Source organism: Alosa alosa, chromosome 13 (assembly GCF_017589495.1).
Source record: "Alosa alosa isolate M-15738 ecotype Scorff River chromosome 13, AALO_Geno_1.1, whole genome shotgun sequence".
Taxonomy (NCBI): Eukaryota; Metazoa; Chordata; class Actinopteri; order Clupeiformes; family Clupeidae; genus Alosa; species Alosa alosa.
Genome location: NC_063201.1, coordinates 16950160 through 16977076, shown reverse-complemented (window position 1 = coordinate 16977076; position 26917 = coordinate 16950160). Strand labels below are relative to the sequence as shown.

Here is a 26917-nt window from a genome sequence, read left to right as displayed (position 1 = left end):
AAGAGCTTGTCTCCCAGTCTGAGGGGTTGGATGGTGTTAAAATCACTTGAGAAATCAAAGAACATGATTTTCACAGCACTTTTCCCCTTGTCAAGGTGAGAATGTGTCCTGTGTAGAAGATAAGTGATGGCATCGTCCACGCCCACTTTCTCCTGGTATGCAAACTGTAACGGGTCTAGTGCATGGCGTACCTGGGGTCTGAGCATACCTAAGACGAAGTTAGCTCCATTGTCTTCATCACATGTGATGTTAGAGCAACAGGTCTGTAGTCATTAAGCTCACTAGGATGTGGCTTTTTTAGGGACAGGGGTGAGACATGATGTCTTCCACAGTGTTGGAACTTGTCCAAGGCGTAGACTTAGATTGAAGATGTGCTTCAGTGGCTCCCCCAGCTCAGCAGCACAGGCCTTGAGTAGCCTTGGACACAGTCTGTCAGGCCCCGCTGCCTTTCTCGTGTTCACTGTGATGATGGGGGGTGTAAGGGGAGGGGAGGGGGAGGGGTGCATCTGGGATCTGTGTGTCTGATCACAGTGTCAGAGAGACAGTTCTTCTGTCTGACGAACTGTGGTCGCTCCGTCAGGTAATCTGTGATCCAGGTTACCAGGTTACCAGGTTACCATTCCATATGCACACATGTGCATAAACAGATACAGACGCACAAACATACATTCACAGTAATCATATGACACATACACACACAGTAGACATATGTATGCATGCATGCACATGCACACACACAGGCGCATTCACAGGCACACACACAAGCATATGCACGCACACACACACACACACACACACACACACACACACACACACACACACACACACACACACGCACACACATACATAAACATAAACACGTACACGCACACATGCACACAATTCAAGAATTTCTCAGAATTATGAACAGGCAAGATGGGGGTGAGGTTGTAAAAAAATGTATTTTACATGTGAAATCAATGAACTAGTCCTGTTTTGGTACTTGTTGTCTAGCAGATACCAGTGAGAATTGAGTGTGCATAATGCAATTCAGTGAGACAGTTAGAATCATATATGCCTTTCACCTTTTGTTTTTAGCCAGCAGTCAGACCAGCAGATACCCTGACTTTGCTGAATTACGGTACTTGGATAAGAGACCTCCTTGGAAGAGTAGGTTCCTGCTGGAAGTGGTGTTGGTGGCTGGCCAGTAGGTGGCACTCTTCCCTGTGGCCAAAAGCCACCAAAGAAATATCAATCCCAATGTCCTATTGCAGTGACAGGGACACTGTACTGCAGGAGATGCTTTCCTTTGCATGAATGTTAAATTGAGGTCCTGACTCACCATGGTTGTTAAAGATCCCACTTATCCATGGGCGGATTATGAACTTTCGGGCCCCTGGGCCTAGATGTATTAAGGGCCCCCCACTAATTGTCATATATATGTGGGAGGGGGGGTTTGGGGGTCCTCCCCCAGAAAATTTTGAATTTGTTTGATGTGATTTCCTGTATTCTGGTGCATTTTGGGGATGGCCAATACTAAATTCAATCAGATTCATAGCCTACATCCTGATTTGTTAGATAGATAGATAGATAGATAGATAGATAGATAGATAGATAGATAGATAGATACTTTATTGATCCCCAAGGGGAAATTTGTGATATTGAGGCAATGATTCCATGCAAAGGCTTGGGCTTCAGAGCCCCCTGACCTCTTGGGCCCCTGGGCCTGGGCCCGGTAGGCCCGTGCAGTAATCCATCCCTGCACTTATTGCAAAGGTGGTTCCTTGATTTGCTGGCTAAATTCCCAACCTGGTTCATTCAATTTGGCCTTTGTAATCATCCTCCCAGTGTGTAATTGGTTCATTCACTCCTTCTCTCTCCACCTGAAACTAGTGTGATTCACTAGTCCCCTATAGTATTTTGAAGGAAGGAACCAGTTCTGTATGCATTATTGTAACAGATGGGCTAGGTTATTGGTAAAGTTGAATAGCACACTACACATGCACACACACATACATGCACACACATGACACGCACAAACACGCACACAAAAACTAACTTACATCCAGGCACACACACTCAATAAACACACACAGAAGCACACATATACACAAAAACAACCACACACTCTGCACACACTCAATTACAAACACAAAAAAGGTACAAAGTAGGAAATGAACACAGTTTGACAAACGTGACTTATTTTTCTGGAAAAAATGTGCTGGACTGGGCAGTGGTTATATTTTAGTATCGCTCTGCGGTATATCTAGTTATTGTCTATTAGCTGCTTAAAGACCTGACAGCACACATAAAATCACCCCTACTCTCTACAACAACTATTTTTGACAACAAGCAATAATTTTATTTGATGGCTAGAATTATCTCTGACCTGCATTTTGCCCTGGCACTGAAGTTGAACATATCTATGTTTGCAAACACACACAGTTACTCAAATGTTGTATATATGAATTCAGGGTCTCTTTGAGGATGTTGCATATTTAATTAAACTGAGGGTGCAACTCTAAACTGTATATCAATATGTAGCACTTCCATAATGTTGGAAACATAATATTTTAGCTTCATAATTATAAGAAAGGGTGGGTTGTTGTCCCTATTTACAAAACTAAATATTCTCCAAATACTGTATGGTACATTTGTCAGAACAGATGTAAGATGTTTGAGGTAAAGTTCAATCTCAACAGAAAAGTAACTTCCACTCATTTACCGGTACAAATATAAGAACAACTTGGGGGAATAAAAGTGGAATTTTCTGAAGAAAAAAAAATACGTCATGGTCCCTCCACACGCACCCAATTTTATAGTTTTTTTCCCCAACCAAGCCAATAATGTAATAACCAGCCAATAATGTAATAACTTATTACATTATTGGCAAAACATTATTACATCATTGGTTCAGAAATGTTATTACATTATTGGCAAATTATTACATTATTGGCTTTATTACGGTCTTTATTACGTTATTGGACATTATTACATTATCGGCTGCTACAAACGCACATTCTATCGATATACAAAAATATCTTGCAATGACACCTCCTGGGCTCCGTAAATTACAGTAGGTCTACACAGCTTTTTGAACAAGGACCTGACCAACAAATGCAACAAAACTAAGACCTGGCTTAAAATTTGTTCTCTAGAGAAGAATTTATTTTTTGGTTGGTATTTTTTTTACCCCCCAGTATTTAATTATGCTCAAAATGCCTACGCAACCAGCCAGCAGCCCATAAGGTTAGGGTCCATTAATATTGCCATCAATTGTTGATGGGACATGCTGTAACACCATACCTAATACATACCTAAAACAGCTCAAACAAGATGGTGACTTGACACCTAACTATGTCAGCAACAGAGAAATGACAAATCGTGTAAACAGGTGGGAGCCAAGCCATGTGGAATTTTGTACACTATTTACAGATTTGAAAAAACTCTAAGTTCAGAACTAGTCTCGTATAGACTAACTGGAAGGGGTGTAAATCATTAGTTCCAACCATACATGAATATACATAAAGTAAGACAACTTTGAAGACTTGAAAACTAAGCCTTGTGGCATGTATGGGACATTAGTGTCTATGCTGCACAGTTGGTTTGATGGCAAGCGACCGATTGGTAATTGAACAAAATAGATTTACAGTTTTAAATTATTGCGGAGAATAAATAAAAAAAAAACATGAAAAAGGTATTTTTGAAAACCAAGCCTTGTGGCATTTAAGGTCTATGCTGCACAGTTGGTCTGATGCCGTCAGGTCAAGTCAATTGATGAGGGAGCATAATAGATTTATATATATATTTTAAAAATAAAATAAATAAAAATCATGCAAAATTTGTTTTTGAAATCCAAGACTTGGATGGACATTAGTCTCATGAATGTTAAACGTTAAACTAACTTTGCCGCAGTAATGGGCATTAGCTCATTAGCACTGAATTAACAGCAGGCTATAAAAACAGTGGAGTGGAAGGGGAAGACTGGGTTCAAAACAGCATCAGAGAGAGAGAAAGAGAGAGAGAGAAAGAGAGAAAGAGAGAAAGAGAGAGAGAGAGATGGTTTCGGTCTTACTGTAAACAGTGTTGGTAAGGCTCTGCAGATCAGCTGAATGGAATTTATTTTCAGGTTAAAAGAAAATGAAATCTTGTTTGTGTCAGTTCTTCTCACACACGTTGACGTCAATGGAAATTCAAGGAGAACATTGCACATTGCACTCTGCTTCATTTCTGCCAATAAAAGCAGATATGTAAAAAAATGAGAGCATCTATCTAACATCTAACAGTGGTCTATGCTGTGTGGCTCAACTGTAACAAAGCCTAGCCACTGAACTAAGTCTTTTCCCTGGGGGTATAAGTGTGATATTTCTGTATAAGTGGTAATTTTCCATATCTTTATATCAAGGCATTTATTTGCGTTACTTACATTCCAAAATGCATTGCTTGGGTCCGGCCTGAAGCACTCAATAAGCTTTTAAATGTGTTGTGCTGTACTTGCTTTGCATGTTGCCTTGAATGTGTGAACGTGTGTGACCCTGTGAATAAAGTAACTCTTTTATCATGCATAAGTTTGTTCTCTATGCACTCTATGTGCAAAGATGGTTAGTGACATATTGTGGCGTAAACTAATGGGTGCTCACACAGCAATATAAACTTATTTGATCATGCTGCTAACTTTTTCATGTCATCTTTAAGCCCAAAAGATTGGTATATAAAGTTTGCAGCACATCATTTGTATTTCAGTGAACTGCATGCAGATTTTGAGTTAAGCGAATCTCTCCATCAAAACATCTACTTTTGAGTCAGTTTATGTTCCATTCTTTTTGTCTTAGTTGAGGCTGAGTCAAAACCTACCCAACAAGACCTAATTGTGGTTGTGTGCTTGATGCAATGCTCCCTAGAATTATATCACCTTGGGGAGCATTATACAGACACAGTCACCACTGAAAGCCTACATATAAAATACTGCCTTTTTTTGAATGACCTCTGATGTGTGTTTTTTTTTTTTGCAGTCCAATGCAAAATCCAAAATCATAGATAGCATTATAGCCATTTCTGTGTGGTGTTTTTTGGTGATTTGATGCAAGTTAATGCAAAATGTTTGTTCATGTGAATGGTGTTGACAGATTTTCCATATGTTGTTTTGCCTGCTGGGGTAGAGTATTTAGGCTCACAGAGAGTAGTATGTGTTTTCTTGTTTATGCCACGAAAAAAAAGGCTGCATGCATTTTCCATGTTGATGTTTCAGTTACAGTATGATCCTCAAGTGGTGCAGAGACAAGTCAGCGTGTGGTGAGTGTCACCAGTAAACGTAGGAGAATCTGCTGACCAGGCTGCAATGTCTTCATGTGCGCATACTAACACAAGGCCATGTCCTTATCGAGTCACCCAGATAACACAATCCCACGGTTTCCACCCTGCTCTGAGCAAACATCTAGAGATGAGCATGCACGTCTGTGCTCGACTAATGTCAAATTTGCGCCATGCACGGCCAATTTCATCGGTTAGTTTTGCAAGGCCAATGTTACAACAACAACATATTACATTTATGCAGCGCATTACAGTTATCAGGAAAACTGTCAGAAAGAAAGTAAGAGAGTCAGTGGTTGACACTGAGCATATATTAGTTTTTCTTTTTTTAAATCAATCGTGATATTTTCCAACCAGTGCACGATTTATTTAAATACATGTTCTATTTATGTTTGACACCCACACACATTTGTGTATTTTCCATATGAGGGGCTACCATCAGCCCACCTCACGTCAAATTTAAATTCAGCAAAACATCAGCTGTAGGAAAGACCCCATCACTGTAGCAGCTAAGCGTGTCCCCCCTCCACCACCAAAACCTCATCTAAAGATAAAAGGGAGATGATTCAAACACAGGGGGGCGAGGAAGTGAAAAGTGTGATGCATGGCGTTGGCCCAGATTTTAGTGGGTGTGCTGTGGCAGCCATGTCTGGCTTTGTGGTATTCTGAGGAAATGTTTACAGCTCTCTCTTAAAACTGCTGGTCGGTCTCGACCTATATCGGTGGTAGTAGCTGTAGTTTGTTTGCCTGACTGTTTGTCTGTCTCTGTATCACTCTTCACTGATGGAAGGTCGCTTCAAATAATCTTTGAATGAAGCCATTTTACACCAAATCCACCACTATCTTGCTACATGATCTATTAGCTTCTAGTAATAAGATCCAGAGATAAAGACTTCCTACACCAATATGCAGATTTGAAGGGGAAAAAAGCAACATGAGCAAAAAGAAGAGGCTGGAGGAGAGAGCTTGAGTCATTCTCATCAGCATATACTCCCAGGAAACACCACATCTGAGAGCCCCATTCTTCCCTGCTTTACTGGAATGTGTGTTAACCCGCAGCATCTTTGTGAATATTCACCCGTGGATCAATAATGAGAAAGAAAGATTTAAATTTGTATGTGCTATTATAAACAGAACTGACTTCCAGAATGCCTTGTGGGGGAATCTGTTGTGCGCAATGGAGAATGTGAGGCTCCTGCAAGCCAGCAAGAAAAGTGATGCTTCTGGCTAAAGAAATAAATACAGAACTGAAACATTGTGGAAACGCAACAGTCACTGTTGGCCTGTGAAACAAAATCATCCCAGTCAATCTGCTGACTTAGAGATATGACCTGACGGAAAACTTTCAGGCTTTCTGAAATTCTCAGATAAACAAATATATAACTGATATGTGTACATCCATTACCAAAAGTGACAGACTGTGTACACACATTATGAGAAGCCAGAGAGAGATAGAGAGGGATTCCGTGGGAGAGTGTGGGTCACCCTCTCTACCTGCCTCTCTCGTTTTCCGACTTGCGTCAATCAGAGAGTCTCAAACCACACCAGGCACCCTGAAGCTCGAAGTCATGTGATTCACACAGAGGAACTACCTTCATCCTGGTTGTCACCCATGCTCACATATATATACCACAGTTCTAACCTCAAACCCCTGTTGTTCAGAGACAGGAACAGAGAGAAACAATAGACAGAGAGACAAATGCAGAAGTGGTGTCTTAAAGCAAATTAAAGAGGACAAATACAGGACTAAACGCCTGAAGATTGTCACTGAGATAGAGAGTGCACACTTGTATGCACACGTTTAAAGATGCTGTTTATACTTCTGGGAGTTGTACTTGCTGTGACAGGTGAGGTTGATGACAAGAAATAAATATAAGATTTAATCTGAAATAACCTCAATATTTTGTATTTTATTATTTGTTTGTTTGTTTATTTATTTATTTATTTTTAGACACCAAATTTATTTGGAAATATAAAAGTAAAAGGAAACTAATTTTAAGCATGTGTTATTTTAAACTACTTCTAGGAAACTATTTTTTTATGCTATGCTCTAAATATGTATATCTTTTTCAAAGCATGGTAATTCACAGAATTGTTCAGAAACAGTTGTTGCTGACATGGGGACTCCCCTGCAGTGACTGTCATTCCCTTCATTAAAATAATTAATCATAATTCTTCCATTGTGTGTCCGTGGAGAGCAGGTGGCACCTGTGAAACAGTGCTTGAGGTCATGGCACAGGAGGGCTCTCAGGCGGTGCTGCCTTGTCTCGTGTCTGACTCACAGTCAACTCATTATGCTGCCTTCCAATGGGTCAAGAAGGGTAAAAGGTATGTATCTCTATCTCTCTCTCTCCCTCCCTCCTTTCCTATCAGTCTCTCCTTCTGTGTCTTTTACCCTAAGTCTTTCCGTATATCTCTCCCTCTCTCTTTCTGTTTCTGTTGATTCTCTATCAGTTTCTTTCTGTGTTGTTCTCTCTCTCTCTCTCCCTCTGTTTTTTTTTCCAGACAAAAAGACAAATATGTGCCCCACTTGCCTGTCTTTCTCATTCCTTATTCCGTCCATTCAATAATATCCCATAATAACCCCTCCAACAGTCCCTCCTCCTCTTAGCAGCAGCCCTGTGACCCCTGTGTTCCTCTCCCTCTTCCCCCTCAGAGGCGAGAGTACAGTGTGTCGTCGGGAAAAGAGCGGCCTGGTCTACCGCGGCTCAGTACTCGGGCACCGCAGTCACTGCCTGGGCAGCCAGTTTGGCGACTACAGCCTGTACATCGATGCCGTTAGGGAGGAGGATGCAGGACAGCACGTCTGCAGCGTGCAGGGACATGGACTAGGACGCGGGACCACAACATGGAAAGTCATGCTCAGGGTCATGAAAGGTGAGCGTCTATGAGAAGTCTGTTAGCCATGACTCCACAGAGCAGCTGAAGAGTCGAGCTGGTCCCGGTGAAGTGTGAGAGTGGACACACTTGATCCTTTCAAGATCTTAGGCACATTCACCCCAGTGTGAGCAACACTACTCACAACTAACACTGCTAGTTTGCCCCAGAAACATAAATACTCAATGTTCTGTAATATTTTATAGAACATAAATGTAAATGCAGATGAGCATTATTAAAAGGGTTTTGTGTGCACATTTTGAATGCAAAATTGTCCTCAGACAGAAGTTAAATTCTCTCTCTGCGGAAGAGACAAAATGTGGAGATCAAGGCCCAAATATGGTTACCGGTATATTATTTTTGTAACTAAATAATAAATGATGTGCTTCAGCTCAGCAGTACACCTCCAGCCTTCTATCCAAATCCAGTGGCTGTTAATATAGTTGGCTGAACAGATCCAGATCCAAGTTATCAAGTCAAGTCAAGTCAAGTCATTTTTATTTATAAAGCGCATTTAACATGTACTTAGTACAATCCAAAGCGCTCAAAGTTATGCTGATAATGGCAACTCTTGCTGATGATGGCATCTTGGTACACCTCTATAACTTTGTATCTTTCTCTCTCTAGTGTCTTTCTCACTCCCTGAGGCCATAGAAGGGGATAAACTACAAGTGAAATGCATTGTGACTCCGAAACCAGACATGCTGTACAGTACAGAACAGTACAGATGGAAGCTCAACGGTGTGGATTACAAGGGGAATGGATACCGCCGGTCATCCATCCCCATTCCCAGTGTGTCCCAGAGTGACCGAGGAAACTGGACGTGCTGCGTTGACTACAGAGGCAAAGCGACAGAAGCGACGCAGTTCCTCAGAGTAAAAGGTGCGGTGCCAATGACGAGAAATGGCCCATTACGGAAGCATATCTTTTTACTGTTACCATTTTAAGGCAATTGTGATCGCACTTTGGAGTTTTCTGGGAGTCCTCTGATTGTTTTTCATATGCTGGAAAAAAAAAAAGATTAGTGCACTCAAAATTACACAGTCAAGTAATGTTGCACTGACACATTTGCAAATTGTCAAGTTTATGTGTAATGAAAAAAAAATTGAAAATGTTTTATTTTTTTCAGTGTGCATTTTGCTGTTTGTCATTCTCCTCTAATGTGATGTCCTCTCTGTACCTCTCTCCTCCCTTGTCCTTCCCTCTCTCATTTGCTCCATTGCCTTGATCCCTTTCTCTCTCTACCCCTTTCTCTTCTCTTCTCTGCCTGCAGGCATAGAGCACCCTTCAAATAACAACGCCCTTGTGTACGCTGCCATTGGCTCCAACACCATCCTCCCCTGTGTGTTCACCCAGGGCCTGACCTCTAACGCAACCTGGAGCAGGCTCTCCAAGGGGTCCTCCTCCTCCTCTTCTTTTTATCGTCTTGGCAGCAATTCACGTCGTCACCCGCCTCCCTCTCTCCCGCTGTCATTCATTCGTCCACCGTTGTCCCCCACCTCTCTGTGGGACCAGTCTGCGAGGCTGGAGCGTGTGGAATTGGGGGATGAGGGGAGTTACGTGTGTTCAGGAACGGTGGAGAGCAGGATGGTGAAGAGGGAGCTGGAGCTGGTGACTGCTCGAGGTGAGAGAAGGAGGAATACGATCAACAACTAAACATGTTACATACTCATACACAGACAGTAACCCATTACCATAGGGTTATAGGTAAATACCATCAGCAATGAAACCTGTTACTTATACGGTGAGCTGTTATCAGAGATGAATTGTATCAAAGGGATGTGAACATGCTTAATGCATTTTTGTTTCTTTGCTGGCAAATGCTACACCATTCATTAACAGCTCATAAACTGAACATTTGATAGAAAATATATAGTTGTCTGTACTCATTATAATTCATGATGTGCATGGTTAGCTAAAACACCATCCTCTGTTTTTTTTGGACCCTAGTGCTCAGTTCCCCATCTACAAAGAGGACTCCACTGACTCTGACGTGTCAGCTGAGCAACGACAAAGAAGTGACCAAGTATGAGTGGGTCCGTGTCACCTATGACAACAGCTCTGTGGCCACAGTAACCCCTGTGGGAAAGAACAAAACTCTGAAGCTGACAGAGGACGACATGGGCGAGTGGGTCTGCCGTTACTACGGAGAGAGAGGGTTACTGGGGAACGTCACCTACCACTTACACCTCATGGGTACGTACAGCAGGCTCATTTCACATAAGTGTGGGTAATGCAGTACACTTGTAGTACACAAAAGTTAAAAAGTACACACCTGAAAATAATAATGGATATTTATGACATAAATGCTTATTATATAGTATGCATGCTTATTTAAAAATATGTATATGAATTACCCGAAACGTTATCCACAAGCCTACTTTTGTAACAACATGTTTGTGTGAACTTGAGTACATTGTATTGATCAATTCATTAAGTATTAAGTGCATTAGCTCCAGACAAATAATGTATTGTGGAGACAATGTAACATTTCTTATAATTAAATAAATTATAACTAATAAATAATGTTGCTGTTCTGTAGGTGGTCTGGAGTCAGGGAGACCGGAGGAGCAGAGCTATAACAGGGGAGCGCTGGTCATCGGCTTTGGAATCCTCATTCTGCTGGTTCTCCTCATCGCACTGCAGATCTACAGGAACCACCAAAGGGTGAGTGATTCCAACCTGGATTTTTTTCTGTGTCTTACATAAACAATGTTATAGAACGTTGTATGTTCTAAGGAGGGTAAATGTTGGGGATGTTGAAAAAGAGGAAAATATACATTTTTATATAAAGTTTGTCTTAAGTACTTTCCACAGAAGTTGAAATCAATTGAACAAAGTTGATATTAGTCATAATAAGTTTGGTCAAATTAATATTTTTTAATTGACCATGAAAGAACATCACAATATGCATCCTATTATCAGACTGTTTTGCTGTAATCCTCAGTTGGAAGTTCACCAACTGGAAATAGTCTTATACACATTGAGTTTTATTTAATGTTATTTATTTATTATATTTATTTTCAATTTATATGTTAACATACATCAAGCTTGTTAAATGTGTTAAGAGAGAGAGAGATAGAGAGATACTTTATTGTCCCTCAAGGGGAAATTTGTCTTGGGCTGTAAAGTGCCTTCTCTGTAAACAACAATCACATACATGCAGGATAACAATCACATACAAGCAGTGATACATCACTGTGAAGCCGACTGTGTAGACTAATATATGTTAATTTGTGGCCTCCAGAGGAAAATGATCCTGCCCTACCCAGCCCTGGAGAACATTGTACACTCGCTTGCCAACGAACGAGAGAGGAGAGAGAGGCGTGGAATAAACGTGAGGAAGAACAGTGAGCCCATGGAAGAACAGGCCTGAAGTAGACAACATTATATGTGTTATAATCAGAGTTTTCATACACCTATAAGAACTTTTTTTACTCAGCATTTTCATATATATATATATATATATCATGTAACTCTGTATGTGTAAGTGTGTGCGTGTGTGCGAGTGTGACAGTGTCTGTGTGTGTGTGTGTGTGTGTATCTGTGTGTGTGTGTGTACACGTGTTAGTGTGTGTGTGTGTGTGTGCGTGTTTTTGTCCAATCATTACTCTTAACTGAAACAAAAAGCTCAAACATATGTAGCAGCCATGTTTTTTAATGCCTTATAACAGCTCTGTAAATACTTATGTTCACTACAAAAATGTGGTCATCATGTATATAAAAAACATTTTGTATAATCCTACGACAGTGAACATTCATATAATTTGCATGTATGTTTATATATTGTGTAAAAATAAACATGTAAATATATAAATGACACCAAGCAGTCTTTCTGATTTTGATCATGAGATTTATATAATATTGCTATCATATTTATACTGTTACACTAAGTCAAATAGCTTGCATTTATTCTTTTCTCAGTCCAATTCTCTTTTCTTAAGCATCAAGGGTAATTTTAAGCATAATCCGTACTCTCTCTCTCTCTGTATGTGTGTGTGTGTGAGAGAGAGACCGACAGACAGAGAATATGAGAACCCTCATTATGAGTATGTTAAAAGGGCAACCATGAAATATAGCGTAGTGGCATATCCATTCTTACTCATAAAGGTGGTTAATATTCATGTGCAGTTACTGACCAATATAATAACGTATTCTGAAAGTAAGATAACAGTGTCATCCCTTTAGTTAGAATACACTGCTTATGTGTAATTCTGTTGTATTAGATGTACCAAAACCACCAGCAGATATATACAGTGTTTTAATTTATATACAATAATTACAATATATAATTACAAAGACAATATGTACAATTGCAAAATATTTACACAATATATACACAGAAATTACAAAAGGCTTTAATCCGCATGCACACAATGTTCATAAAAATCTAAAGACAGGTGAAAATACATACTAAAAGAAACTGAGATGTTCTCAGCTCTGAAATGACATCTTCCTGAAGTCAAATCAAAAAGATTTTTCTCTAAACATTATTGGTCAACCATTGTAAGGTGTTTGGGTCTGTGGGACCCGTTTTCAATGTTTGATAAAAGAAAAAAATGTTCCTATTTATCTACTGGACCCGAGTGTAATAATTGTAGGTGCTATGTACCTTAACTGTGTCCTCCTCCTAACTGGGCCTGCTGTGTGTGTGCGTGTGTGTGTGTGTGTCTGAGTGTAGTTGTATGTGTGTGGTAATGTTGTTTTTCTGCACCTGCTATTCCCACACAAAGTTACAAAACTGTTATATTTCAAACACTTGCACCTGTTCTGATTAAGTTCTAAGAAATAAGCATGAATAATGGTCACAAATCTTGTTTCTATGTTTTTTTACCTTGTTTATAAATGAATTTCCTAATTTTCTCTCAAAAACAAAAATCATTCATAAGATCATACTCTATATACTGTATGTGATGTCACAGGGGTAAATGGCAAATTTGAACCATAGATGGTGTCTATATCATTGGTAATTGAGCTAAAGTAAACATCTGATAAGTATTTTTACATGAATTGTTATGGCTGTATTGATTTAAAAGCCTAATCATGTAGTGGGTCCACCAGACCTGGGAACATTGGCCGAGTAACAAAAATATGAACACCTTACAAGGGTTAAGTTAGCAATTGTCTGGTGTTGCCTGGGCTAGACAAATGTGCTGTCTGCATTAAAACAAACTTCTTCTTCTTTTTCTTCTACTTCTTTATCTTGAGCTATGGGGTCTATACCCACTAAACCTCACTACACGGGTCCTCCTCTTGTGGCCCATTTTGGCTGAAGTCAATGGAAGGTGGTGTTTTCTCTAGCTCGCCCCAGCAATCGTCGTGTTCTGGAGACAAGAAGCAGGTGATTTCTTCATTGCCGAAGCACCAGCCTGGCCACACGACGGCAGCCCCCCCTGGGTACGCAGGGCTGGAAGATGAGAAAAACAAAACAAGAGGAAGGGTGTGTTCAGTTTATGTTCCATTGTCATGACATTTAACTAAAGACAAAATGTCCACAGCTGTGTTGAAGGCATGACTATTTTAAATTGGGCTAAAAAAACAACAACTTTCCACTGTCCAGTAAAACCGGTACTGTCAGAGTCATATTGTCACTGGTGGAACAGGCAGACTTGAGATCTATTTCAAGCTCATTTCCACTCTTGACATAATAATTTCCCTTCATGAATAAACATGTTAACATTACTGAGTAACTGTATAAGACTGTGTTTCCATTTAACTACATACGTGCATCCTGTCATTGTCAATACACCACACGTAGACAATATTTACATTTCATTATAATTTCATATAAAGCTTTTGTGTTATGAAGACCAAAAATTCAAGAGATTTTCTTCTGGTGATTATTTTGCTCACTTTAGGATTCTGACTAATGTTGGTTTCCTGATGATTTATGCATTTTTTTGCAGCTTACTAGCAATTGACATACAGTATGTTACCCTAGAAACCTGCAAATCTTTCAAGTCTTACTGAAATGAAGACATTCCCACTATCTTACAATTCCACATCATATTCATTCATTGGTTCTTACAGTAATTATTTTCTTTCATGTAGTTCAAAAATGAGCTGCGCCTTGATTTTAGTCCTTATAGGTTCTTCTGGTGCCACAGTCAAGGTAAAAGTTCAGAACAGCCAAGAACTGAAAACTGTGCAGGAGAAGGATTTTTTGCCTCTTTGGTTCAACTTAAGCAAGCACATTATTTCTATTTTTTCCATGAGCCTGAGCAAAAGCTTCATCTAAAACTTCCTGTGGATACACCTTTTTTTTTTCAAAAAGTTGCCAAAGAGTTTGTTGGCCTCCACCTGGAAATCATTATCCCTCGTGCAGAGGTATCTATGGAGTCTTAGATGAAGCATTTAGCTAAGACTAAAGAAGACCAAAGTTGAACCAAAGAGGCAAAAGTCTCGGTCAAGTCCCGCAGCTGGCTCTCTTTGTTCTTCCGAGAGCCAGGCTGTGACAGCATCCCTTCCCTTGTATATTTGCCTAGTTCTCACTGGCTGTCCCAGATAGATAGATAGATAGATAGATGGATAGATAGAATGTTGTGTAAAATACGAATAAAAACAGAATGTGATAATCTGCAAATCTCTTAAACTCATATTTAGTTGCGAAAAGGACAGAGACAACATATCAAATGTTGAAAATGACAAATTTGACTATTTCATGGAAAATATATGGTCATTTTGAATTTGATGCCAGCAACATGTTTAAAAAAAGTTGGGACGGGGGTACAATTGGGTATGAAAAAGAACATCCCAGAGAGGCAGGGTCTCTTAGAAGTAAAGATGTAGGGGTATTCATCACTCTGTAAAAATGTGTGCACAAAGTGAAACAATGTAATTTGAATGCTTCTTAACATGTAATTGTAAAGTATTTGGGGAGTTCATCATCTACAGTAGTGGTTCTTAACTGGTCTGGCTTTGGGACCCACAATTTTCCATGTTCATAAAGTCGCAACCCATATATTTTTTTAGTGTTCAAGCCAACGGTATACATATGGTGAGCTACATGGTAAGACACACAAAGTGCCTGTAGGCCTTGTTTGGAATATGCGGATGAACAGTATATATATTATTAGGGTGGTCCTTATTTTGATAGAAAAAATGAATACCTGATTTTTTTATGCTCTGACCCCCTGAATGTGTTATATTTGTTGAAAAAACATGTTTTATAAGTTTTGGAGAAAATTTAGAGGTAGCTCAATTGACTTAAAGTTAGTTAAAAGTCCATGGCATTTTCATGGGCAACATCAAAAATGTCATTACATATTTAAACAGCATTTCTCCTAGAGGAAGAGTCCAGGTGTTAAAATGGCCCGTCTGCAGTACAAACCTGTCAAATTAGGTGCATCATGAAATGAAAAACATGATTAAGAATACTGTTAAGCTACTAAAATCCTATATCAGACAGGAATAGGAAAACATTTAATTCTCAAAACTCTGAAGAGGTGAAGCAGCACAGTGGTAAGCACAGTGGTAAACATTCCTTGTCCCAACTTTTTTTTACAGTTTTCTCAGTCGCTTTGGTGCTTTTCTCAGATCAAAATGAAAATTCTCATAACTATTAGTTCAACCTCCACAACATTTAGCCATTTGTGACCATCATAGTAGCAATTTCTCCTTCCTCTGAACAAATTGCAAATGTATCAGTTGCTTTCATACAATTCTCTGCTGTTTTATAACATTATCATTTGCTTATGTCATGCCAGTCAAAATTAACTATACTTATGGATGCTGAATAGTCGTTCTAAAAAAAAAAAAAAAAAATAGTCTTCATTTCATTGCTTGAGTCATTACATGCAGAATTGTTGAACTAGTTCTCAAATTCTGTCACCATGCTGTAGAATTGCAAAGAGCATATGAAACATATTATTCAGTGTCTTGTACTCACTTACTCCCCTAACCACAGCAATGTAACTTTACTGTAGTTTTCAAATGGCTGTACAAGTAGTGTATAGTAGGTAGGTAGAAGGTAGACTATATTGGGTAACACTTCTATATAAGAGTGACATGACACTGTCATAACCCTAACACTAACCCTAACCTGTCACGACAAAAAAACGAATGACACTTGACAGAAGCGAGGGACAGAAGCATTATGTCATAAACGTTTATGACTTGTTTAGAATGTTTATGACAAGTTCATGACAGTGTCATGTTACTCTTATGTAGATACCTTTAAGTAAAGTGTAACCCTTTATTGTGACCAGTGACAGAAATAGGTGGAGGCGCTGTTGTGCCGTGTGCACTGACTGGCTGTGTGACTCACTAAACTTGCACCATTTTTCTCGGTAACTCCTCTGGATTGACAGCAATGTTATCAGGCAGGGTTAACGCTGGACTCTAATTGCTCCTGCTGCACTTTTCTGCCATGGAGTCGGACTCTAATGCATCCATCAGGACAACCTCTGGTCCCATCCCGCACTCACCCCACTCCCTCTCCGAGCTCAATACAGAGCTTCACACACAGCTCAACCAACCCACAGCAGTGGAATAGTTCAGTTTCTTTTCTAATCAGTACAGAGCAATACAGAGCTTCACACACCAACCCACAGCAGTGGAATAGTTCAGTTTCTTTTTCCATTATATGCTTTAAGGAGGTTGTTTCTAATTGTGAAGGAGTGCTGTCACTACAGTCGAGTATGCGCTCTGACTTTCAGACCAATGAACCTGGCTCTTTGGCGTTGTGGTCAAGTGGCAGGTTTGGTTCCCTGGAGACCCAGGTTCGAGGCCGGGTGGGGTGCCTGCTCTCTCCCTTCACTACATCCCACGTCTTGCCTCATATTTGGTTAAATCTTGCTTCTAATTGTCACATATCCTTGTTAAATTGTGTTTCAGTGATTACATGTGCTTTGTTCCATTATTCTGTAAAAGCTGCTGGATCTTGTTAAGGCTGCCCCCAGTGTTTAGTGTGTGTAATGTGCAATAGTGTGCAGTGGTTACATGGCTACTTGGGCGATAGGCGCATCTGATGGCAGAAACCCAAACAGAGCAGTTAGAGCAAGAGGTGGAGACTGTACAAACTGTACAACACAGCCAAGATCACTCACTTCAACCAGGACGAAGGAGTCTCCAGAGAGAAGGGAAGAGAAGGGGGGAGATGCAGAGGAAAACAAACATAAAGTGAGAGAAAAAAGTTTAACTTTTGTTAATGTATTTGTGAAAAGAATTCACTGAAAATGGTTCATGAAAGTCTTGATATAAAGTTCTGTAAATAACAGTGATTAATGCACTCTTTTTTTTATTGACAGGGGTGACCCCCAAAACGGACTGTGAAATCTGCCTGCCTTCATGGAAGTATCACATGCTTTTTAGACTAGTCTAGCTATGTTTAAAAAATAAACTGTCAAATAAATAATTACCGGTATGTCGACCTGTTTTATTTCATTGCATGGCTATTGGATGGATTTTAAAACATGATATTGTAACATTCATGATTTGCAAACATTTATTGTAATTATTATCAAGTAATAGTGATTGGATTAAGGAGGAAAAGAAGATATTTAGAATAACTCATAAATTAGGTCAAATGAAATGACAGTGAAAATAACATAAATGCTGGGTTAAAAAATATAGTCTACCCAACAATAATGTAGGTTTAACCTAACAGTTTTGTTACAATAACCCAATGTTTGGGTTAGACTATCAACCCAACTCATTGGGTTGACCGAACAACCCAATTTCCGGGGCTATAACACAGTGCTGGGCTCGACCGGTTGGGTTGAAATTGGGTTGTTTTTAACCCAATGTTTTTTAAAGTGTAGTACTCAAATAGTCCTTTATCCTAGTTTTTAAACTGTGTCATTGTTAGTAGGCAGTCTAATCTAAAATGATTCTGCAATTTATACCAGGATGAGGGTGCAAAAACAAAAAAGGCACTTTCACCGAAGACAGTTCGCGTTCGGGGAATGTCATACATGATTTGCCCATATGATCAAAGATTCTGGTGGTGACTTTAGGAGTCAGGAGAGAGAACATAAGTAAGGAGGCAGTTCACACAGAATGGCTTTATAAAGAAAAACATACCAATGCTCAAACCTTTCAGAGCAGATTGATTTGCATGCATGTATAAAATAAATAATCCAGTTGCTTGTATGCTTGTATTGATCTATGTTTGTTTAAAAAATATATAAATGTATACATGTATACATTTATAACAAATTAAAGACCGCTGAAGATACAGCACCTAGTATTCACCCCCTTGGATGGATATTTTCTCCTTTTATTAATTTTATAAATGGAATAATGGTCAATATAATTTGGATTTTTTGACAAGGATAAAAAAAAAAACTCTTTTAATGTGAAAGTAATGTTAATTAATATACAAATATACTGTATAATGCAAAATGAGCGATTGCATAAATATTCAAGTCTTTCAAGTAGCTATTTAATATCATTGTCATTGTCAACATCACACATATGACATAATATTTACATCTGATTTCATTATAATTTCATATAAATCTTATTGTGCTACTGTGTTGTTAATGTGAAAGTAATGTTAATTAATAAAAAATATATAATGCAAAATTTGCAATTGCATAAATATTCAAGCCTTCAAGTCAGTAGCTATTTAGTAGATCCTGTCATTGTCAATATACCACACATATGAGATCATATTTACATCTGATTTCATTATAATTTCATATAAATCTTATTGTGCTACTGTGTTGTTAAGAGGTTTCTCTCTATTTGTCATTTCCACCTGACCAATTTTTTGGGTAGGGCAACCACATAACTGTCCATGTTTTCCGATTGAAATAAGTTGCCCAATATCAAAGGGAATGTGCCAGAACAATACTCAGCTACACTGCTCAGAAAGGTGCCTTGTGTATAATCAGCTTTGGAAGACAACACATCACAGTCAAAGTTGTTGCAAAGTTCTACCAAAAACAGGCAAACTTATAAGTGTGGGTGAGCAAGTAACAATGGTGGAGTGGGTTGGTGTAAAAGAGGGAATTTATTGTGTGTCAAGGACGTAGGTTTGCATGATAAAAGTGATGAAAAAATGATGAAAAAAAAAACATTTTTTGTTTTGTCTTGCTCTATTAGGCTGTAGTATGAAAAATCTGTGATTTTTTTTTCAAAGGACCATCCCATTCAATTTCTATGAACCTCTAAACGGTTGAAGTGCCAGTTAATGGTAAAAGTCAGTTATCTGACTTTGACATGAGATTATTGTGTTTTACTGAAAGACAAAGGTTTTTTCCCCAAAAAAGTGGTATTATCTTGTAGCCCTGGTCCCAGAGTTTAACAAGAAATGTTATGTTAACAAGAAATAAACTCATTCCCACTGTACCTGCAGACCACTTAAGTAAATTTACCATGGGATTATGGATTTAGGTGAAGAACGTGTACACATAATACATTTTGGTCTGTACCATGAAGAGAGAACTGATTCAACTATATAAACCATATATTTTCTGAGAGCTTAGACCCTCAGGATGTGATCTAACATGACATAAGACATGTCCCACCCTCCTCATTAGTATGCAGCCCATGCATAACACATTGGGTATTAGTAAATCGGGTATATGCCTGATACCTTTAGGTCTGTGCCATTTAGGAAAAACTGGTTCAACCATAAACCATATATTTTCTGAAAGCTTAGACCCTCAGGATGTGATCTAAGATGACATAAGACATGTCCCACCCTCCTTATTAGTATGCTGCCCATGCATAACACATTGTGTATTAGTAAATCGGGTATATGCCTGATACCTTTAGGTCTGTGCCATTTAGGAAAAACTGGTTCATAAACCATATATTTTCTGAAAGCTTATACTCTCAGGATGTGATCTAACATGACATGAAACATGTCCCACCCTCCTCATTAGTATGCTGCCCGTGCATTACACATTGGGTATTGGTAAATTAAGCGTATGGCTGATACATTTTGGGCTGTACCATGGAGGAAAAACTAATTAAACCACCTAAACCATACAATGTCTGAAAGCATATACCCTCAAAATGTGAACTGACATGGGTTTTGCCATTTGTCACCCTCCTCATGACATGATAGCCCAAAACAGTATTAGCCATATACACTATTTACCAATACCCAATGTATTATGCTTGGGCAGTATACTAATGAGGAGGGTGGGACATGTCTCATGTCTGTCATGTTAGATTACATCCTGAGGGTCTAAGCTTTCAGAAAATATATGGCTTATATAGTTGAATCAGTTTCCCCTTCATGGTACAGACCAAAATGTATTGAATTGCATTGAATTACATATCTAATAAGCCTATTTGATGTGTATGCATGCTTTTTAAACATATATATGCTGTGTTTACAGTAGTAGTATATATTTGACAGTATATAATGGTTAATATGATTAATTCATAAACTTTGTCATGTTTTCTAGTATTATCTATCTGGACCTGACTTTTACCATAAACTGGCACTTCAACCGTTTGGTTGAGCATGTTTTCAAAAAATTATTTGACCATGAAATTATGTATATATTTTTAATGTAAGTTAATACATGTGTTATTCCACTTCATTTTAACATAATAATGAAGAAAAAAAAGTCTTACTTTTGAAAACTTAACTTAACTTAATAACAAAATATGGCCGAAATCGCGTAAATTTATTTCTTAAATCGTGTATGATGAGAAGGTGTGGCCTTCGACATTACAGAGGTACTGAGCAAATATTTTGTGCTTAACATGTAGTGCTCAAGTGGTAGATATGGCTCCATATGTTTGAACTCAAAACAGTTGGATTTTATGGTAAGATATGGTGTCTTAAAGTGTCCTCTACCAAACGGTTGAGCAGGCAGTTAAAGGGATATGGACCATAGAATCATGTCCACTATACCAATATTTTGGGATGACAAAATTGTTCCTTGTACCAAAACGGTCATTTGAATTATTTTTGTTGTTAAGTCGTATTCATTCAAACGTGTCCTCATAAAATGTACATCTCCAGGACAACCAGTTTATGTCCCTACAAAAGCTGAGACCAAAACTATGCCCTTGGTGTGAATGAGCAACCTACACATTACTCATCTTGCACTGGACCATCTTCCTGAATCTCAATATTCTGATCACAAAAAGTCTGGACAAATTACCAAGTCAACACCAGTCAAAGGCTGCATTTATTCTTTTGCACTTTTATGAGGTCATCACATGACATTGATATTGGGGGCAGCCGTGGCCTACTGGTTAGCGCTTCGGACTTGTAACCGGAGGGTTGCCGGTTAGAACCCCAACCAGTAGGACCGGCTGAAGTGCCCTTAAGCAAGGCACCTAACCCCTCACTGCTCCCCGAGCGCAGCTGCTGTAGCAGGCAGCTCACTGCGCCGGGATTAGTGTGTGCTTCACCTCACTGTGTGTTCACTGTGTGCTGAGTGTGTTTCACTAATTCACGGATTGGGATAAATGCAGAGACCAAATTTCCCTCACAGGATCAAAAGAGTATATATATATATATATATATATATATACTTATATACATCACCAAAAGTATTGATTTTACCAAAACTATTTGCCAGTATTTGTAAGCTACAAAAATACACCCTGTAAAGTATTTTCATACAAAAATTTGGGTGACATACGTATGGCCGCAGACTTCAGGGTATTGTGCGCAAATTCTGCCCATGGACTCCAGAAAGACGGGTTAACTTCTAGCCGGGGACTATCTAGCCGGGATATTTTAGATGCTGCCTTGGCACTTCACCAGGAGAGGTCGCTGTTACTGAAGCTTCGAGTAATGAAACCATTTTAGAAAAAAAAATTCTAAGTGGTTCAGTGCTTCACCAAAGTTTAATTTGCCCATCACTACCAAGAAATACCTCAAAATAGGGGTACACTTACGACACAAATAGCACACAGCAGAACTCTGCAAGGGCACTAACATACACATGCTCATTAAATATCCTGACTCATTACCAATCACACAGGTGTAATCACTCAATTCGCCTTATTCACTTGGCGGCCATAACGAGGGTCTGGCCTGCTTTTCTTCAGTGTGTTTTTTTTGGCAGTTTGCGGAGTGCATTACCTCCCGAAAATCTGGGTTTGCTGGACTTAGGTGCAGGGTTTCATTTTTTTGCAGTTTGCCGGAGGCATGTTCCGGCACCATCCGGACTTAGGTGATCCGAACCTTTACCTCCTATCCGAAAAATAAATAAATTACTGTTTGTGTAGTGTTCAATGTTGATATATTTCTTATTAGTCTTTATAAATAGGGAAGACCAAACAGGATACAACAAGCTAATCGAGTATTTGAAAGTGCTTTATCCACAATATTGGCCACAGGAGGGTGACACGCTGTTCGGGGAGAGAGAAGTTGAGACGCTCTGCCAGCAGTTTTGCATCGAGCCCACGGAATGTCATCAGGGCTTTCAGGGAATACCACCTCTACCATCTCCTCCCCATTTGCCTTGTCGGCCCACCGCTTGCCCGGTTCAACCCCTTTCGTGAGGTCATGGATTTCTAAAGGACAGATGTAGAGAAAGAAGCAGGGTAGTGGAGGCCGGGGGTCTGGATGCTGTTGCTGTATGGGCCATTTTGGACAAGTAGGCCTAGGCTACGGTAGGAAGAAATCGCGCTTCCACGCTGTATCTAGTTGATCATTGATTACTGGGTGTGGGTGGTCCTCATTGCAATATATAGCATACTTTAGCGCCGAGGCTATTAGCCCCTTGTTGGGCTGTTTTGTTGGTTGGTTACCCTGTATCTCCTGTTTTCCCGGTATGTGTGCACGCTTGTGTGAGTTTGTGTGTGTGTGCGTGAGTGTTTGTCTCCCGCTCCCTCTCTGTGTCATATTATGTGTCAGTTCCGATGTGTTTTGATTGGGGGGAGGTGTCCGGGGGGAATAGGGGTTCAGATAGGTATTCAGATGTGTCAATCAGAAATTACTAATCATTCCACGCTGTATCTAGTTGATTATTGATTACTGGGTGGTCATCATTGCAATTTTTTTTACATTCAATTTTTTACATTTTACACCATGCAGTGCAGTGTGTTGCAAGTTCTGAAGTTAATAAACATTGCCCTGGTGTACACACCGCGTTGTTTAGTGTTTTTTTTTAGTCAGAGCTATATAGGCCTACGCAGGTTTTTTTGTTGTTGGTCTGTAACCTCAAATCCCCGTTTTGAGTTGCCGGATCCACCCCGCCTTTGCGCTCCGGCACCTCCCACTTTACAAATTAAGCACTGCTTAGGTGTAATGGCAAGTGTACCCTGTAGCCTCGTTTTGGCCGCCGGATGAATAAGGCGAATCACATGAGCAGAGAAAATCAGGCAATTCGAAAATGACAAAAAAAAGGTACAAATGAGGACATCTAGTGGCAAAAGGCAGTGACTGTAACTGAAAAGTCCCTGAGGCCTTCCAGGGACGACGTTGGGGGCTTAAAACCCCAAACACCATCTTGAGCATAGTTGAATATTGGTGGGGGCATGTCCCCTCTAAAGTATATTATGAGTTGAGGCCTTGGTATTGATACTGTACCTACATGTGACAATAAAGCCCTATGTGCCAAAATCATGGAAAAAATAGGAAATACCTCTAATTTCAAGGTGAGTAGGGCCTACTCATATCAAAATCAAATCAATTCAAATAAAATATACTAAAATACAGTTTGCTGTGTGATAGTTATTCAGACAGCACTTCATGCATTCAAATTTGGACAATTCCTTATCTATGTCAATTAATGCATTTTTATATTTCAGATATCTCCTGTAATAGTCCAGGAGCCATGCAGTCAGATGAGGTTATTTTTTTCTGCTTTATCTTGTAGACTTGGGGTAGCTAGTTTAGCAGGGTGCACAGTGATATCCCATGGGCAATATAGGCCTATATATATATTCCACATTCCATATATATTAAATCTTTTTTTATATTTAAATATTTTCCTTCCCTCTCTTCATCCTCGCATGTGCTTGTTGAGGTGTCCATGGCCATGGCAACCTGACAGGGACAACAACAACCGCACAACGGACATCTGCACTACCCTACTGCACAACGGACATCTGCACTACCCTACTGCACAACGGACAATTGCACTACTCTATCCCACCCATAGTGTTCTATTTATTTTATTCATAAAAGTAACTTACACAGCTACAGTATATCCTACTGCTCTTCATACTATTCTTACTGCTCTGTTTTTATTCTTTATATCAGTGGTTCTCAAAGTGTGGGGCACAGAGACATGGCAGGTGGGGCGCGATGAAGTGGAGGATTTTTTTTTGTGCCCATCGTTAACAATGGCTTTCTTTTTTGACAAGGAAGATCATAGATTCAAAACAAAAATAATGACACACAGGACATAGGAGTTATAAACAGACCGACATATGAATTAAAATAACATTTTGAACCAGCAGAACAAGTCTGGAAATATAACATGTAGCCAAAATGCGAGAAAAAAAAAATTAAGTTACCATTTTACCTGGTTGATGGGGTCATGGGGTTTGTAAATTCCCTAGGCTACCTCCAAAGTGGGGAATGACAGAAAAAGTTTGAGAACCACTGCTTTAAGTGAGTGTTGTACTTTTAGAGCAAAGATTAAACAGAGTCAAATTCCTTGTTTGTTTACGCCAGTGGTTCTTAAACTAGGGGTCGGGACCCCTTAGGAGGGTCGCCAAAAATATTGGAGGGGTCGCAAAATGATTGCAGTCTGGATTAAAGGCAGTTTTCTAAAGGTTTTTAGTCAAAGGCTTCTGCTTCCAGTGCTCATCTCGCAACCAAATTCCGCCAATTAGAGAGATGGGGGCGCGAGGCTTGGCCCATGTTTTTTGGTGGGTCGCAAGCAGAAATGTCCTAGCCCGCTGTTTAGGATGCATCGTAGACAGGTTATCTTTCATGGTTTCAGGTTATCTTCCATTAGCAAACCATCGTAGGCTATTACCGAATGTTAGCATTGTGGCTAACTAACTTAGCTCCTGTCAGTAGTGTTGCGTGGGTGCGAGTAGCTTGATCAGAAAATATTGCGGGTGCGGGTGGGTGGTGGGTCAAAAATTTACAAAGCACTTCTTCTCACAAAGTTCTCACTTAGTTATTAATAATGTAGGCTACAGAACATAAAGTGCAACAAACCTTCTTGCAATCTCTCTTAACTGCATAAAACAGGTTAAGATATGATGATTAGGCTAGTCTACAAGACCTTCCATCTTCTCTTCCCCTCTCCCTCTCACACAGGCTGATCAGCCAGCTGGTCAGGTGCTGGAGGCGCGTCGAAATAGATTAAATCCTGGAACGGTGGATTCCATTCTCTTTTTACACAGTGCAGCCAAACAGCTAACCTAAATCAAACAGGATCATCTATACACATTTTTGTTAAGTTCGGGGATGCATGTTATAGGCCTAATGATAATTTCAACTTTCTTTCATTAGACAGATGCAGTTTTGTTAAGTTTGTGGATGCATGGTTTAATGATAATTTTCAACTTTCTTTCATTAGACAGATTTCTGGTTCAGTTCATAAAAATGTGAAGTTTAGGCAAGAGACAGATATCAAGGGTTTAAACCGATTGAACACGTCTGTGTCAATGTGTGTGTGTTGCGCCCGCGGAGAGAGAAAGAGAGAGTTTAGTAGGCCTAGCCTATGTCCATGAAGCTAGATTCAGATTCAATTAATCCAACATGCTAGCGAGCCAAGCCTAGAGCAACTCTTTGTTGAAGCATAGCCTATAGGCTAGCCTACAGTGCAAATTCTTCTTGTTTTAGTGTTTAGTTAATTAGAAAGCATTGTCTCTACCTCAATATGAACTATAAATCATAGCCTAGGCTATAGGCACATTGTTTTTTTTTTGTCGGGTCGGGTTCGGGTCATTAATCAGAGCATATTTTTGAGGGTCGGGTTGGTGCGGATCAACTCTCCTGACGGGTCGGGTGGGTGCGGATGTTAAAAAACCTTAACCCGCACAACACTACCTGTCAGTATGGTCAGAAAAGAATGAAATGACAGTCGAAAGAGACAATTACAGTGCTGTTATGAATTTGCTTGGTATAAACGCATTATTTTACCTATGGATTTAACATTAAGCTGGTGTAAGATTAACGTAGCCTACCTGCAGTAAAAACCAAGCATGCCCGATAAACATTCTCAAGTTTATTTCGGCTTCAAGAAGAAATGGGAATTACATTTCATGTGAAAATCATCCTACCCTTATTAGACATTCTCTGTCATACACTACTCTTGTGTTGTCCTTGTAGGAAGTAACAGGTGTCTTGCACAAGACGCTGCGCCATCTGGTGGACAAACTACGTAACGCCAATACTGGAAATGCAGCCCTAAATGATGAATATTCGTAGCCTGGGTGCCATTCCGAACTTAGTCCCGCCCACAACATTTGAGGTCGGGAAGTTCGGTCTGGCATTGCTCCATTGTGGTGAAAGTATGCTCGCCCTATATCGGGTGGACCAATCAAATCAGGCTTTACGATGATGGACAGGTGAGCAACAGCGCCTGGTCTATCACGTCATCTGAGCATGCTTAGATTAGGCCTATTTTTGAAACAAAAACGCTGTGGCTAGAAGGATACATGGCTTTTAGGACCCCATATGGAAAATTCATATTATTTAATGAGGTTGTATCACTGAAAACGATTATTTCTGAAAACTTTGGCCAAAGTTGAGATGTGGGAAAACTCGTGGTTTCACTTTCATCAAGGGAAAACAGCGCTGTTGCATTGCGACATGTTCCCTCGTTCGTTTGAAATCTCTGATTCACCACCTGTTCGAGGGATTTGCGACAGCCTTTCCCAGCTGTTTTAACATGTTTGTAGCATATCACTGTTCAAC

The 26917-nt window shown here is 39.6% G+C and overlaps 1 protein-coding gene across 1 annotated transcript; it reads left to right on the top strand.

The window, feature by feature from the left end:
• Positions 1-6952: 6952 nt before the first annotated feature.
• cd4-1 (CD4-1 molecule) lies at positions 6953-11624 on the top strand. Its single transcript, XM_048260489.1, has 8 exons — positions 6953-7136; positions 7491-7617; positions 7946-8166; positions 8794-9048; positions 9440-9790; positions 10117-10362; positions 10709-10833; positions 11414-11624. Exons 1-8 carry the CDS (start codon positions 7097-7099, stop codon positions 11540-11542), a joined length of 1494 nt encoding a protein of 497 aa, XP_048116446.1. The 5' UTR covers positions 6953-7096; the 3' UTR covers positions 11543-11624.
• Positions 11625-26917: the final 15293 nt, after the last annotated feature.